Raw genomic sequence first — 17,916 nt, forward strand, 5'->3', positions numbered from 1 at the left:
AAACCCTCCAGAAATCTCTCTCCAAAAATCTATTAGACATACCCACTGTCAAATTGGCAAAACATGAACTAACTAGAAAAAGAGCTTTTTCAGTAGCAGGTCCTGTTTTATGGAATTCTCTTCCAGACTTCCTCCGTCTTACCTCTTCCACACAACAGTTCAAAAAATCACTGAAAACTTACTTATTTCAGAAAGCTTACACATTATTCTCTAACTCATAAAATCAACATCCACTTATCTGTTACAAGTCACTATCTACTACCCATAAGAAATAATTTTCATCCACTCAACCCAATTTTACTTTTTGTTTAAAAGTCGTTGGACATGATTGTATATTGTGTTATTATTTTTAAATGTTAGTTTTAATTTGACTTATTTTTAAATTTAATTCATTATGTATGTTTGGTTGTAAACCGTTTTGATTAATTCTTTTGAATTGTAAAAGCGGTATATAAACATTTTTAAAATAAATAAATAAATAAATCTTCTCATCCTGATGTGGTTAGATTTCTCCAGGGGGGGGGGGCCCCTAAGAATTTACACCCTCTGAGGAGAGTTTCTCCATCCTGGAATCTTAATCTGGTTCTCAGAGGCTTGTGCGAGATGCCTTTTGAACCTCTTCAGAGAGCGACGCTTAATAATTTGACCCTAAAGGTTGTTTTTCTAGTGGCCATTTGTTCAGCTAGGAGAATCGCCGAGTTGCAAGCTTTGTCTTGCTGTGATCCGTTTCTGCAGATTGTGGACTCAGTGTCCTTGCAGATGGTACTCTCATTTTTCCGAAGGTAGTATCGGCGTTTCATGTGAATCAGTCGGTGGAGCTTCTGGCATTCCCAGAGTTGGACTCTTCTGTGCCTCATGCGTGGGAGCTTAAGGACATCCGCAGGGCTTTGTTGCGATATCTGAAGGTCAAAACCAAAATATACTGCACAATATCAAAATACAATGTTGATCACTCTTAAATAAATATTTGGGAAGAAAAGACTTCAGATACCAAATCGACAGTCAACTTCACTGAAGATTTAGCAGCAGATATGCAATTTATTAAAAATATTCAATCTTTTTTTTTTCAAAAAACTCTAGTGAAATGTTCATTTTTTAGAAAAATATCTTTTTTTTTTTTTTTTTTTTTAAATGGAACAACCGATCAATAAAGTTTGTGATCAACATTGTGTTTTGATATTGTGAAGTTAGTGTAGTGCGGTATATTTTGGTTTTGACCTTGATTGAACCGCAGCAATAGCCTTTATTAAATTGAGATTTTCTCACGAGATAACTCAAGGTAACAAATGTGTTTAGGAAGTCTGACCCAGGCTTCCAAGGCTACCATTGCGAGGTGGCTCAAGGAGGCCATTGGGTTGACGTACATTCTCAAGGAGCGTCAAGTGCCTGAAGGTTTGCGGGTGCACACTACATGTTCTTAGGCGGCCTCATGGGTGGAGGCTCAGTTGTTTTTGCTGCAGGAAAATTGTAGGGCAGCAACTTGGAAGTCACTGCATACATTTGCAAGGCACTATCGTCTGGATGTGGGGGATGCAGAATCTCGGTTGATTGGCGAGTGTGTCACTGACCTTAAGTTTTAGTGCATACCCCCCAATGATACAGAGGAGAGGCAGAGAACGTGTCACTGACTGTAAGATATATAGTGCTGTGCCCTCTTCCCTCCTGCCAGAGCTATAGGGGATGGGAGAGGGGGAGGGTTGAGAAGTACTGCAGCTTTGTCAGTCACTCGCCCTCCCCCATTTCTGATACTTGGCGGTGAGATGGGGGCATGGTTGACGTATTGGTTTTCTTATTTTATCCTAAAGCTGAGGATTGTCTTCTCTTGTCTTGGTTTTCCAGGGATAGAAAGTGGTGCAGTTGTGCTGAAGGATCCTGCCACCATTGCTGAAGTGCAGAGCACTGTCCCTGTCACTCTGCGCTGCCACATCGATGGCCATCCGCGGTAAGCAGACTACAAGGGTTACCAAGTTTCAGGTGGTCTTTCCTTTTGAATGTTTCTGCTTGGATTACTGCTGTTAATCCTTTCTGTAGTGCCTGTAGATGGAGTTTGCTCTGTATAGATACGTATACCAGCCAGTCCTTTCCCTCTGACGTTTGCAATCTAGTTAATCTGTTTATTAAAAATTCTGTAGAAGGAAAATAATACTAAGAAATTCAAAGGATAACAAAATATCCAACAATGAAACACACAAAAATGCTCAGTCCCTGAAATACGTTTGATACAGATAGACATTAACCAAAAGAAAAAGTTTAAACTAAAAATATTCATAGAACAAAAGCAAAAATCAGAGACGTGCCTGCTGAAACCTGTTTTAAACTTTGCAGGACAAAAGAGACTTGGGGAATTTCATTTATTAAGACAAGGCAGTTGACGTTCTCCCACTCCTTTTCCCCTTGTGCTCTGTCTGGTCCATTCTGCCGAGAGTGTGCCGGTGCTGTTGTCCTCATGGCGCATGTTTTGCTGTGCGACCATGATGTAGCGGCATTTCCCCTGCAGCATGGAGTGTCCTTGCTGCTGTGATGGTGGGGCCGCTCCTGCTGCCAGTCAGAATGCATAGCTTTCTAACTTTCCTGCATCGCTTTCACCCCACTAACAACCATCAATTAGAGGACGTGGTAGTCCATTCCTGCCCCTCAGTCTGCTGTAATCACAGACAGACAGATGGACAGTGTACACACATAAGATGTTCTTGGTTACTTTGTGGAAGAATGCCTAAAAATGGTTGAAATCAACAAGGGTGTGCTGAGGAGAATTGGGGGTTTTGTGTACGTACCCAGATCAGTCCAGACTCCAGGGCTATGCTTTCCTGCCAGTAGATGGAGACAGAAAGAGTCTCACTGACACTGTACATAACCCAGTGTGCCCCCTGCAGTCCATCAGTATTTCTCTGTCTCCAGCAGATGGTAGATGTGTAAAACTTGCAGTCTGGAGTATATAAAAAGAAATATAGAAGAAAAAGAGAAGAGAGATCTCCAGTTCCTCCTAGGAGGTTCTTAGGTCTTATTTTATTTATTTATTTAACAACTTTTCTATACCGACATTCGTGGATACATCATATCGGTTTACATGAAACTGAGAGAGAAATACAGCGAAACAGTGAGGGTAGGAAGAACAGGAAGGGGATTAACAAGGCAAGGGCATAGAGTGCGAATTGGTGCAACGCATGCAATTAACATTAAGAATAAATTATATATACAACAAGAAAAGTAATAAAATATCTATAGCATGGAGATATGAGATCATGAAAATATAAAATTATCTAATGTAGTGAGGATAATAATATGCAAGGTTCTAACATCATTGTGATTGCCATAATGATGAAGTGATAGAAAGCATAATGAAAATAGTATGGCGGAAAGCATGGGGTGGGGGGTGTCTTGGTGGGGCCAACCCCCTGGTTTGAGGCGGACGAGCAGGGAGTGGTGACCCTTGATGGCAGCTTGCACTGCGTTTCTGTGGGTGGTCCACAACCCTCATCCCTCTCAAAGCAGCATTGGTTCCTCTGGCAGCTCTGCATTTCAGATCCCATCTGAGCAGGGAAGTATTGAATTTCTGTTCCAGGGCTAGTTACAGCAATGGATGCAGTTTTAAGGCTTGTTAAAAAAAAAAAAGCAAGCAAGAGCAAACTGGAGGCAGTGGAACCATTGTGCCTGTCGAGACTGGTCACCTGGGGGTTTCCCGAGGTTCAGGTACACGGGGTGACGATAGTGGTGAACTGCTAGGGCCGCATGGCAGTGGTGCGAGGCAGACTGTGCTGTTCGTGTGCATAATCGCGATTGCGCCTAAATTCAGACGGCTTGTATTCTGTGTTCATCCCTGGTGAGGAAGGCATTTCAGGGCAGCCCAGCGCTGGACCAACAGCTAAACGAGCCTAGCAGGTGACTGAGTCTAGTGCTGAGGCTTTCCCTGTCAACACAGGAATAGCGGCCATTTTAGATTCCCTAGCAGTGACTGCAGCAACGGTGGGAGAGACAGGAGAAACCCCTCCTCAACTACCACTAGTGGTTCCCTGTCCAGTGGAAGTTCAGAGAGGCACTTGCACTGAGGAGGCATTTCTGGTTCTGGTAGAGGTCTTCTGCCAGTTTTAATTTGCTTATGCGCAAAGCATTGTTGAGCTTTCAGAGTTATTTAAACCTGTTTAAGGAAAATGGAGGTGCTGTAGCTACTGGATTTCAGTCTGCCAGCTGTTGATTGGGTCGTCCTGGCTGCAGTGGCTTCTAGAAGCAAGGAAATCCTGAAGTCTCTGTAAGTACATTTGTTCTGTCAATTGGCAATGGAACACACATGGGAGGGGTCGATACTGGACTTGATGCTTACCAACTGGGTTAGTATCTCTGATGTTGTAGTGGTCAGTCATGATGAAGACTCATTCATAGGCGAGGATATTAGACTTCAGGAAAACTAACTAAATGGTCAGTTTGGTGTTCACTAAAGAAGACCCAGGAGAAGGACCGTCGCTAGTTAAGACACTGGAGGGGAGTGGAATGGATGAAACTCAGTTTAGGGTAGAGAATGTACGGGAAGAGCTAGGAAAACTGAAGGTGGACAAAGCCATGGGACCTGGTGAGGTTCATCCTAGGATACTGAGGGAGCTCAGAGATGTGCTGTTAGCTCTGCTGTGTCACCTGTTCAATAGATCCCTGGAAACGGGAGTGGTGCCAAGTGATTGGAGAAGAGCAACAGTGGTCCTGCTACACAAGAGTGGGAGCAGAGAGGAGGCTGGAAACTACAGGTTAGTTAGCCTCACCTCGGTGGTGGGAAAAGTATTGGAGTCGCTGCTGAAGGAAAGAATAGTGAACTGTCTACAAGCAGCAGAATTGATGGACCAGAGGCAGCATGGTTTCACCAAGGGAAGGTCCTGTCAGACAAATCTGATCGACTTTTTTGATTGGGTGACTAAGGAATTGGATCGAGGAAGAGCGCTGTATGTCATCTACTTGGATTTTAGCAATGCTTTTGATACGGTCCCGCACAGGAGGCTTGTGAATAAAACAAGAAGCGTGGGAGTGAGTGCCAAGATGGTGGCCTGGATAGCAAACTGGTTGAAGGACAGAAGACAATGTGTGATGGTAAATGGAACTTACTCTAAAGAGAGAGCGGTGATCAGCGGAGTGCCGCAAGGATCGGCGGCACTCCGACATCCTGGACAGGATAGAAGGTAAGGTTTGTTTATTTGTCTATTTGCGGATGATACTAAGATCTGCAACAAAGTGGACATGCTGGAAGGAGTGGTGAAAATGAGACTGGATTTAAGGAAGCTGGAAGACTAGTCAAAGTTATGGCAGCTGAGATTCAATGCCAAGAAGTGCAGAGTCATGCATATGGGGTGAGGAAACTGAAAGAAATGTATTCGATGGGGGGTGAATGGCTGATGTGCATGGAGCAGGAGAAAGACCTTGGGGTGATAGTGTCTAATGATCTGAAGTCGGCGAAACAGTGTGACAAGGCGATAGCTAAAGCCAGAAGAATGCTGGGCTCCATAGAGAGAGGAATATCGAGTAAGAAAAGGGAAGTGATTATCCCCTTGTACAGGTCCTTGGTGAGGCCTCATCTGGAGTATTGTGCTCAGTTCTGGAGACCGTATCTCCGAAGGGACAGAGACAGGATGGAGGCAGTTCAGAGAAGGGCGACCAAAAAGGTGGAGGGTCTTCATGGAATGACTTATGAGGAGAGATTGAAGAATCTAAATATATATACCCTGGAGGACAGGAGGAGCAGGGCTGATATGATACAGAAGTTCAGATACTTGAAAGGTTTTAATGATCCAAAGGCAATGACAAACCTTTTCCGTTGGAAAAAAATCAGCAGAACCAGGGGTCATGATTTAAAACTCCAGGGAGGAAGACTCAGAACCAGTGTCAGGAAGTTTTTCTTCACGGAGAGGGTGGTGGATGCCTGGAACACCCTTCCGGAGGAAGTGGTAAAGACCAAAACTGTGAAGGATTTCAAAGGGGCGTGGGATAAACACTGTGGATCCATAAAGCCTGGAGGATGGGAGTGAAGAGAAGAGGTATGGGGGGTGGCTTGCAGGAATGACAGCTACTACCTGGTGATTAATACCCTTATTCAATAAATGTTCACACGGTTAATGCGACTCCAACATTGCTCTATGCTCCAACAGCAAGAGGAAATGTGGAAAAGAGGATTTGCATTCAGGCAACAACCAACAAGGTAGCACAGTCCGGGTAAACAAATTAGCATGGGAGTAGCTTGCTTGTTGCGGCGGTTACTACCCCAAACCAATTAAGCCTGATACTTCACTTTCAATGCATATCCAGCATAAATCTCTGCTTCAGCGTTATCTCTGCTTCAACGACAGGGGGGAATGAAAATAAGAGAATTTATATTCAGTCAACAACCAACAAGGACTGAATTGCACAGTCTGGGTAAACCAGGGGTCAGGAACCTTTTTGGCTGAGAGCCATAAACGCCACATATTTTAAAATGTAATTCCATGAGAGCCATACAATATGTTTAAAACTAAATATAAGTAAATGTGTGCATTTTATGTAAGATCACACTTTTAAAGTACAATAAGTCTCTGAAAATATTACACCAGGCCTTAAGACACCAATACATCTCCTATTAGGAAAACGGACCAAGTCAGGCTGCTATAGAGTCCTACACAGAAACTACACGCCAGCAGAAAACCTCACCTGAATCACGTGCTGTCCCTCACCTAACATAGAATAAAGAGACCAAAACGCATAACAAGAAGCATGCAGAAAAAACTGAATTGGAAACTGCAACAAGCCAGAGTCTCTGTATGCAGTGTAACAAAGGAAAAAAGAAACATCACACATCCTTATAAAACAAATCAAGAAATATAAAATCATCAGCAGTAAAACTGTACTAACAAAAAGAACATATTTCGAAACAGCTAATGAGTGGAATATCCAATAATTAAAAACACATATAAAACATTTCCAGATACCAACAAAATATTTCAAAATAGCAGACACAAAGACCCAGTAATGAAAAATAATAAGGATACAAAAATTTTTTTGCTCTGCATACCTGGTAACGTTTGATATCCAGGTGTCCTGAGATTGTTCTGAATTAGCAGGAGGTGGGGTGGTTTGCTTGGAACTTTCTCCTCTCTGTCACATACCAGCGCTCTCTCTCACACTGGCTCTCAATGACACACCTATGCACACATGCTCTCAGTACTCACATATACCCATGTTTTTTCTCACTCTCTTATATAGGCTCTTAATTACACATTTACACACATGCTGTCTATCTTTTCACGCTTACACACACACACAGGCTTTCAATCACATAAATACATGCTGTCTTTTTCTCTCACACACAGACTCTCATTCACATGCTTACAAACATGTCCTCTCTCTCATTTACACACAGGCTCTCAATCACATACTCACATGCTCCCTCACCTAAATCAGCTCTCAATCACACACAGACACACATGATCTCTCTCTTACTTATACACCCAGGCTCTTAATCATACATACACATGATTTCTCTCACACACAAAGGATCTCAATCATACACACATACTCTTTCACACAAACAGGTTTTCAATCACAAACTTACACATACAGGTTCCCAATGGTAAACTTACATTCATGCTCTCTCTCTCTCACAGGCAGGCTCTCAATCACAGACATACTCTCTTTCACATGTACAGGCTCTCAATCATTCACATACATGCAATCTCTCACACACACACACACACACACACACACACACACACACACACACAGGCCCCCCCCACGGCCCGGAAGAGGAAGTGGAGAGTATCGGGTGCCTGCGCGGCAAGAAGAGGCCACGCTAGTGCGCTCGGCATCGGCCCGAAGAAAAGAAGACTGAAGTGCGGCTCGGAGGAAAATGAAGAGGTTCAACCGCGGCCGATGGGACTCCGCCTCCGCGAGGGCTGAAAATGAAGAGGTTAGCGTTGGGAGGAGGCTGCTGCTGCTGCGAGTTCCCGGGGTGGGGGTGAGAGAGAGTGCCTCTTCTTGCCGCGCATGCACCCGATACTCTCCACTTCCTCTTCCGGGCCACGGGGGGGCGGGAAGAAGAGAGCACGCTGGTGCCGCTGACTCCAGCTGTCCTGCTGCGTTCCGCCCGGGCTGACAGCATTTTAAGCCCGGGCGGAGGAGGACCGGGGAGCAGCTGGGTCAGCGGGAAAGTGTGGCGACTGTCTGCGAGCCAGATGCAGCCCTCAAAAGAGCCATATCTGGCTCGCGAGCCATGGGTTCCCGACCCCTGGGGTAAACAAAGGTACAGAGAAGGGCAACCAAAATGATAAAGGGGATGGAACATCACGTGACGCTGTGCAGGGGAGCGGATGTAGTTCTCCTTTGCTGGTTCCCTGCTAAACCATCCAACCCCATCTAGGGCAGCCCAAACCTTTATTCAGGGCCCAGAAAGCCACATCTTGGTTCTCTAGCCTTCAAGAGGTCCCTGCTGATGAAAATGTTTACGAGGACTGCAAAGAAAGAAAGGGAGAAGGAAAAGGACAAAACCAAGCCTGCCGACGCTATGCCTGATGACATCGGAGTGGCAGATTCACCAGTGCCGTCAAATTGGGCGGATATCAGAGCCGCGGTGGTAGCGGCCCTGGAGCCCGAATGTAAAAAACTTTCTCACCAAATCTCAGATCTTACGGCATCCATCGCTGGATATGAAACGCGGTTTGCAGAGTTGGAGCAGCGAGTCTCTGAAACGGAAGATGGCCTCCAGACCACACGGTCTGAGCTAACTAGGCTGCAAACAGCGATTGCGCAACATACCGATAGGTTAGAGGACCTGAAAACAGATCCCGACGATCAAATCTCCGGTTTGTTGGGTTACCGGAGTCGCTAGATGTCACAGGAGCTCCATCTTTCCATGGCGCGCAGCCCTCTACATATTGAGTGGGCCCATTGGTTAGGCCAGAAGCGGGCACAGCAAGACAGACCAAGAGTCATCATTGCCAAGATCTTAAATTTTGCCCATAAGGCGGACATTTTGAAGGCAGTGCGTGGCGGGAAGTCCTTGCTGTTCGGCAAGAAAATTTTAATCTTCCAGGACTTTTCCGCTGCTTTATCCGCTCAGCGCCGCGTGCTTTCGCCCTACTGTGCTCAGCTGCGTAACCTGGGCCAGCGTGCCATCTTAATATATCCGGCCAAAGTTCGCGTCTCCACACTGGGAGGTCCCAGCTGGTTTTCGGAGGTCAGAGAGCTACGTGCCTATATTGCGTCGCTGGATACACCTGCTGCAGGAGCCGGAGCAAAGCCCTGATTTATGCTGATCAGCCAAGTTTGATGGTTCTTTTTGCTGTTGGTTGCCTGTTGTTTGCCTGGTTTGCCAGTCACGTGGAGTGGACGTCGGTTCTCGGTGCTTGCCCGTCCCTTGGGTACGCCCCTGGTTTGGACACCGGTGATGTGAGAGGCCTTGCGACGCTGTAATGCCTGAACTGCATGTTTTACCGGGTTGGAGGCTTTCAGTGCTGTTTTTGCCTTGATGCATGTTTACTGTTGTCTGTATTATCTCCAGCTCTGTGCATTCATCCAGTATATGATGTGACATTATGTTGTGTTCCTTTCTGTGTTCCTTACAGTTTAATGTCATGTATTTTTATGCTGAAAAAGGAAGTTGGGGGGGGGGGGGGGTCTGAGCCTCTAGTGTCTCTAGTGATTTCATTAGGAGGGGGGTTAGTATGAATACTCTAATGGTAGGGGGTTCGGGGGGTGGTAGGGGGTGCAGGTTGGAGGGACGCAATGGGCAGGAGTTGGGGAAGGGGGGTTGGGAATATGGGGGGTGGGAAAGGGGGTGAAGTGGGACAGTGGGGGATGGGAGGTTGTTTGGTCACCTGTTTGTCCTTTGTCCACGGGTGGTGGGAGTTCCAATGCCTGAGGGTTGGTCTATGCTGGGGCGGCCATCCCTCTTCTTGAAATGTCAATGTCTTGGTCAGTTCTCATGGTTGGTTGTGGTGGATGGGTAGCAGCGGCACCTCAATATTTTCCTGGAATGTTTGTGGGATTAATTCCCCCATTAAACGATCTAAGATTCTGCAGGCCCTGAGAAGGAAGGCCATTGACTTGGCTTTCCTACAGGAAACTCATTTGACTGATGTTGAGCACGCCAAATTACGACGTGGGTGGGCGGGCGCGGTACATTTTGCGATTGGTAGCTCTAAGTCCGCAGGGGTGGCCATATTAATTCGGAAAAATCTCCCACTTAAAGTCCTGACGGAAATCAAAGATCCTCAGGGTCGGTATTTGATTTTAGTGGTTGAGCTTCACCAAGTCCCTATTTTGCTCTGCTGTGTATATGCACCAAACACCCATCAAGCCCCTTTTTTCCAGGAGCTGCATAAGCTACTACTCCCCTACATTGCCCAGGTGGTGGTAGTAGGAGGGGATTTTAATGCCCTGAGAGACCCTGGGTGGGATAGGTCTTCAACGGCCTCTAACCCCGGTGTTCCAAGTAAGGGGATCTGACTTTTGGAATCAGCCCTGCATTTAGTGGATTCCTGGAGGACTCTGTACCCCTTTTGAGAAGGATTTTACTTATCTCTCTAGGGTGCATGCGACGCAGTCTTGCCTTGATTATTTTTTGATTAGCGTGCATTATTTTACCCAGGTCGCTGCGGCCAGGATTGGGGATATTATTCTCTCTGATCATGCTCCGGTTTGGCTAGAATTAATGGGGGTGCATACCAATCCCACACGGAGGCAATGGCGCTATCCTTATTTTCTAGTGGACGATGCCTCTTTTCAGGAGTTTTTGAAGGAGCGGTGGGTGGATTTTGCAACATTAAACACCCAGCATAGTGGGGATCCCATTTTGTTTTGGCACACAGCTAAGGTGGTTCTGAGAGGAGACATTATTTCTTACTTAGCCCACCGAAGGAAATCCTTGGACAAACTGCTTTTGTTACTGAGTGCACGACTTCAAAAAGCTATAAGGGGTTTGCTTAGTTCTCATTCTTCCTCTCATCACGCATCATTTATCTCCTTGCAAATGACAATTAATTCTCTTTTACACCAATGGGCTAAAAAGAGTGTCCAATATTATCAGTTCCAGCTGTATAGATACGGGAATAAATCTGGGAAAATAGCTAATTTGGTTAAGTCTGTGAGGGGATCACGTCATATTCTGGCGATTAAGTCAACTGGAGGCCGAGTGGTTAACACTACTTTGGCCATCTTGGAGTCTTTTCATGCATATTATTCCTCACTTTATCAGTCTGAAGGTTGGCATGCCGGGAATTGGGATGCCTTCTGTGAGAAGCTGAATCTCCCCTACATCACCTTGGCGCAAAGTAGGTACTTGAATGAGCAAATAACGGCTGAGGAAGTACGGCTAGCTATTCAAGGCGCCAAGAAATTGAAGGGCCCAGATGGCTACAGCTCAGAGTTTTACAAGTGCCTGCTGGAACCCCTTGTAGGTCTTCTCCCTTTAGTGTTTAATGCCCTGATAGAGCAGGGGACCTTTCCTGCCCATGGGAATATAGCGCATGTGACACTGATTCCAAAGCCGGGGCGGGATCCCTTACTGCCAGCCTCTTATCGTCCTATTTCCTTGTTAAATGTTGACCATAAACTGTTGGCCAAGATACTGGCTACGCGATTGGGGGGCATTTTATCGCACCTGATTCAGCCAGGTCAGGTGGGCTTTGTTAAGCGACGATGTGCCCTCACCAACATTCGGCGGGTCACGGCTGCAATGGCGCTCTGTAAGCGAGCGGATATTCCATGTCTTATGGTAAGTCTAGATGCAGAAAAGGCCTTTGACAGGGGAGTGGGGATATATGTTACAGTTGCTTAGTTTAATGGGGTTCGGTGGTTTTTTCTACCAGGGCATTCAATTACTTTATCATGACCCTGTTGCCTCGATTTTGATTAATGGAGAGTGTTCCCCAGTCTTGCGTGGCACTCGACAGGGATGTCCGTTGTCCCCTTCTTGTTTCTGCTCACACTAGAACCTATGTTACTGGCTATACAGGCGTCACCCATCATCCGCGGCGTGCAGTTTCACTCTGGGATACAGCGCGAGATATTTAAGTATGCTGCCTTCGCTGACGATGTTTTAATTTTTCTCACTGTCCCGCAACGGTCCTTACCCGCTCTTCTCGACCTGGTCACAGATTTTGGCACATTTTCGGGCTTAAGAATTAATTGGGACAAGTTGGAGGCGCTGGCCTTTCCTGTTATGCTGTGGGAGCACTGGGGTGGTCCTTTTCCCCTGAAGTGGGCAAGTGACTCCATTTAAATATCTTGGGATACATCTATCCACTGATTTGGAGGCCATTTATGCTTTCAATATTTCGGGCTTACTTAAACACACACAGGACAAACTTATGTACATGGCGGGATCTTCCCTTGTCTCTTGGGGGGCGTATCAATCTGTTTAAAATGATACTTCTGCCCAAGTGGCTGTTTGTATTGCAGAATTTCCCGCTATCTCTTAAGCGCCGCGACCTGGGGGCTCTTGATCGATTGTTGCGCTTTTTGTTTTGGGGGGGGGGGGGTAGGGGTAGGAAGGCTAGGATTCCCTTACTGTGGTTAAAGCTGGAGTGGGGGGCCGGCGGGATGGGTGTGCCAGACCTTCGTTACAATATCGCAGCTAACCTACAGGTGGCCTGTGATTGGATTTTGGGGGACTCCATTTTTGTCAACATCCTGGCAGAGAGCACTTTGGTGGCCCCTTTGGATCTTAAATTTGTTCTTCTAGGCCCTGGGCAGGCTCTCCTGAGTGTGCTCTTACATGACCCATTAATTGCGCCTATTCGGAAGGCTTGGCAGTTCCTGACTCACCAGCTGGGGTTTCCGCCACTCTGAGCAAATCTTTTACCCACAATGGGCAACCTGAGTTTCCCCCGGGCTCACACACCCTCAGTTTTCGGGAATGGAGACAGAAAGGTATAACCCAGTTGGGCCATGTCTTAGATGACACGGGTAGTTTGCTTTCCTTTGCCGAGCTACAGGGCATTTATGGATTAACCAATGGGCAAGTGTTTGGGTTTTTGCAAATACGTCATTATGTACATTCTTTACCCCACTCCACTAAGACGTCGACACACTTTCAGGCCCTTAAGTTTCTACAGCTTGAATGTCAGCGTACATCTGCCTTATTGGTGTATTATCAGGGGTTGCTTCGTGGTCTGGCTCAGGACATGTACCTGACATCAGTAGAACGTTGGAGTCGGGATGAGGTTTTCACAGTGCCTGTAGCAGCCTTTGCTGCATGTATGAAGAACTTGCCTAAACTCACAGGTAATATGTATTTTAGGGAAATGCAATTCAAATTCCTGAGGCGAGCCTGTGTCACCGCAAATAGCCTTTTGTGCTAAATTGGTCCCGACAGCGACCTGTTTACGCTGTCATACTTCCATAGGAACCCTGTCACATGCTTTCTGGGCCTGTCCAGTTATTCAGCGGTATTGGGGGAAGATTGTGGGGTATTTGCGGTGGCTTTTGAATCTCCATCTCCCCCTTTCCCCTTATATGCTCTTATTTGATTGCATTCCCCGTCCGCTCGTTCGGGGTATGGGTCTACATTTGTTTCTTAAGAAAGCTGGTGCGGTGGGGAAGAAGGTTATTTTACTCAAGTGGCAGGAGCTGACCCCTCCATCCTTTTGGACATGGCACCTACACCTCCATCGCATGATGCATATGGACAATTTGGCTTCGAAATCGTCCCCATCACGCTGACGTCAGTTCCTACAAATCTGGGATGCGTATCTGCAGGCGCTGTCACATTATGCCAGAAGCCTGGTACTGAATGACTAATCTCTGAATGTACCTTGCTGGGCCCCACTGCCCGTGGATATCCAGTGGGAGTACTTGGACGAGGAACTATAGACGGTGATATTGGGGTTGGGGGGAGAGGGGTATCCTTTGGGGATTAGGTATGGGGGAAGAGGGGGAGAGCTGGCATTCTTTCTCGTGAAGTGTGTGCATGTGATCGGGGATGTATAAGAAAAACTGCATCTCAGGTACATTTTGTCTGCTCAAATTGTGTATGTTTAATAAAAATGTTTTACACTAAAGGGGATGGAACAGCTCCCCTATGAGGAAAGACTGAAGAGGTTAGGGCTGTTCAACTTGGAGAAGAGACAGCTGAGGGGGGCTATGATAAAGGTGTTTAAGATCATGAGAGGTCTTGAACGAGTAGATGTGACTCGGTTATTTTCACTTTTGAATAATAGAAGGACTAGGGGGCACTCCATGAAGTTAGCAAGTAGCACATTTAAGATTATTCAGAGAAAATTCTTTTTCACTCAACGCACAATAAAGCTCTGGAATTTGTTGCCAGAGGATGTGGTTAGTGCAGTTAGTGTAGCCGGGTTCAAAAAAGGTTTGGATAAGTTCTTGGAGGAGAAGTCCATTAACTGCTATTAATCAAGTTTACTTAGGGAATAGCCACTGCTATTAATTGCATCAGTAGCATGGGATGATCTTGGTGTTTGGGTACTTGCCAGGTTCGTTTGGCCTCTGTTGGAAACAGGATGCTGGGCTTTATGACCCCTTGGTCTGACCCAGCATGGCAATTTCTTATGTTCTTAAATAAGCGTGGGAGTAGCTTGCTTATTGCGGCGGTTACTACCCCTAACAAATTAAGCCTGGTACTTCATTTGAATTCATATCCAGTGCAGTTCACTGCTTCAATGGCAGGGGGCGGGAATGAAGAAATAGGATTTACATCCAGTCAACATCTAACAAGGCATTGATCTGAGCAGTATGAGTATACAAACATTGGGGTAACTTGCTTGATATGACGGATACTACCCTCAAACATTAAGCCTTATACTTCACTTTTTTATTTTTTTTTAAACTTTGAAAATTTACATATTACATGCAATCTGCAATTTAGAACATGGTGCATATTTCCAAATATAATCTTTTTTCCAATATAATATATCAAAGCATTTTACTTTTTTCAGAATATATATACCTAAATATAAGCAATACAGGGGGCAAAGGAAATAAGAGCGAATTTTAAAGAAAATAGCGAGCTAACAAAGTAACTGATAGGAAGGAGCACCTGGTTTCCTTTATGTTGATTCATCTCTTGGGGTACTATGTGAGTGACCAGTCAGAAAATCCCTGAGCTGTTCCGGTTCAAAAAACACGTAGTTATTATCCATAAATCTGACACAACACTTACTTGGATATTTCAATACAAAACGGGCCCCTTAACTTAGTACCCTCTCCCTCATAATAAGAAATTGCTTTCTACAATCTTGTGTACTTTTTACTATATCGGGATAAATCCATATTTGTGCCCCATAAAACTTTATTAACCTGTTTCTAAGAAATAGCTTCAAAACATTATTATGGTCAGTAATAAAGGCAAAGGACAGCAACATAGATTTTCTTTCCCGAATTTCAGAGTCTATTGATAGTTCAAGTAACTCCGAGATATCTAATGTATTCCGCTGCTCTTCTTCTCTCAAACCACTTCTTTGAGCCAAATAGTAGATCTTTGTACAAACTGGTAGGTGAGTTTCTGGTATTTTCAAAACTTTCTTCATATAGGTTTTAAACAAGTCAAGTGGTGAAATAGTTCTAATGATAGGGAAGTTTATGACTCTCAAATTGAGTATCCTCAAAGAATTTTCCACTTTCTCCATTTTCTTTTCCAAAACCAAGTCTGACTTTATAATGTTCTTTTGAACATTTTCAATTTGCATTATTCTTTGCTCATGATTTTCTATCTTAGATTTAAAAGTAGTAATCAACGAATTATTTATCATTGTCTGATTCATGGTTTCCAGAGTTGTAGCTGTTAAAGTTTTTAGCCTGGCTTCAATTGCCTTCAGTGCGGACCACACGTTATCTAAGGAAATTTGCTCAGGTTGGCCAAGCGCAATACTCACAAACGCAGGGTCCGACTGTTCCTCTCTCACCTCCCCTGAGGCTCCCGGCATCTCAATGCCCATTGTTGTCACCTCCACGGGTCTCATCTGGCTGTCTACTCCATGTGGGCCAGACTTCTGCACAAACAGATCTTCTCCTCTCCGCGGGGTTCCCTCTTCATCCCCGCACTCATTTTCCAGCCGGGCCAGATGAAAATCACTTCTGGTCCCTGTTATCAGGGACGCCACAGGTTGTGCGGGGTGTGCCGGTTTAATCGGCTCACCGGGGCTAAGAGTCACTTCCAGGGTCAGAGGGGACTGCGTTCGCTCCTCAGCAGTTCCCTCAGCGATCAGCCCCTCCGGCATTCGCGGCGCTCCTTCGGGGAAGAACCCCACAATTCGTCACTGGAGCTGGGTAAGCCAGACAGGGCTCCCCTAACTCGACCCTTCAGTTTATTATGAGGCATTTTTTTTCAGTATAAAAATTTTTAGGTATATGACGACGGGAGCCTCTTTCCTCCGCCTCCTATCAGGTGGCCATCTTGCCCCCCGCTTATACTTCACTTTGATACAGCTCCAACACTGCTCTCTGCATCAGTGGCGGGGGTGGAAGGAAATTAGAATAAAAAAGCTACCAACAAGTGCCCTGAACTCAGCGGTCGGAGTAAAAGATAAGTATGAGAAAATAAGTGTGAGAGCTAGCTGGGCAGACTGGATGGGCCTATTGATTGTCTTCTGCCGTCATTTAGCTGGATGGGAAAATCTAGGGGAAGTAGAAGAACAGTGAGCAAAACTAAAAGGAGTTCTAAGGGCGACTAAAGTTTTTGTTAAAGTAAATATCGAAAAGAGGGAAAAGAGGCCGCTATGTTTTTCTAAGGAAGTGACTGAAAAAGTGAGGGAGAAAAGGTTATAAACTACAAGAGATCACGGAAAGAGGAAGACAGGCGACGATATCTGCAAAAGCTAAGAGAAACTAGTAAAGAATCAAAAATTCAAATAGAATGAAAAATAGTAAATACAGTAAAATGGGAAGGGGGGACAAGATGGGGTGTGGTTCCTGTTCATAGAAGTGGAAGTAAGGAGGAGATGTGTATGATGAAACAGGCCGGTGGTAAGCAAATGACCGCAAGATCCGAGGCAGCAGGGTTTTACCAGAGGTGGATCTTGTCAGAGGAATCTGATCAATTTCTTTGATTGGATGACCAGAGAGTTGGATAAAGGGAGAGTGCTAGATGCAGTGTACATGGGTTTCAGTAAGGCCTTTGATATGGTTCCATATAGATAACGTATAAATAAATTGAGCACTGTTGGAATGGGACCTATAGTGAGGAACTGGGTTAGAAACTGCCTGTGTGGGAGATGACAGAAGATAGTGGTAAATGGGCTTTACTCTGAGGTGAGGGAGTGTTATTAGTGGTGGGCCTCGGGGACCGGTCCTGCAACCAGTTCTTTTCAAAATTTTTGTGAGCTACATAGCAAAAGGATTGTCGGGGAAAATGTCTTTTTGTCGACAATCCTTCTGCCAGAAAGATGTGGAAAACATGAGGAAGGATATAGCAAAGCTTGAGGAATGGTCTAGGGTCTGGAAGCTAAGATTTAATGCTGAAAAAAATGCAGATTATTGCAAAAACCCAAGGAAGAGGTATAGTATTGGAGGTAACATTCTTCTAAACATGAAAGAGGCGCAGGATCTGGGGGTGATTGTATCTGATGATCTTAAGGTGGCCAAACAGCTGAACATAAGAAATTGCCATGCTGGGTCAGACCAATGGTCCAACAGAGGCCAAACCAGACCACAATAACCTGGCAATTACCCAGGATAAAACAATGAAAAAACGCCAGAAAGATGCTTGGCTGCATAGGGAGAGGAATGGTCAGGAGAAAAAGGGAGGAGATATTGCCCCTGTATAGGTCCCTGGTGAGGCCTCACTTGGAATACTGAATACAATTCTGGAGACTGCACCTTCAAAAGGACATAAACAGGATGGAGTCAAGTCCAGAGGGAGGCTACTAACATGGTCAGTGACCTTCGTTTTAAAGCAGATGAAGATAGACTCAAAGATCTAAACATGTACACCCTAGAGGAAAGGCGAGATAGGGGAGA

The 17,916-nt window shown here is 45.4% G+C and overlaps 1 protein-coding gene across 4 annotated transcripts in view; it reads left to right on the plus strand.

The window, feature by feature from the left end:
- The window catches only part of PTK7 (protein tyrosine kinase 7 (inactive)), a 303,844-nt gene that overhangs the window by 107,912 nt on the left and 178,016 nt on the right, over positions 1-17,916 (plus strand). For all 4 annotated transcript variants that reach the window (XM_029592810.1, XM_029592811.1, XM_029592812.1 and 1 more), the window contains exon 3: positions 1,840-1,942. In XM_029592810.1, coding sequence (XP_029448670.1) covers positions 1,840-1,942 — 103 coding nt within the window. The remainder of the gene's footprint in view (positions 1-1,839; positions 1,943-17,916) is intronic.

Source organism: Rhinatrema bivittatum, chromosome 3 (assembly GCF_901001135.1).
Source record: "Rhinatrema bivittatum chromosome 3, aRhiBiv1.1, whole genome shotgun sequence".
Taxonomy (NCBI): domain Eukaryota; kingdom Metazoa; phylum Chordata; class Amphibia; order Gymnophiona; family Rhinatrematidae; genus Rhinatrema; species Rhinatrema bivittatum.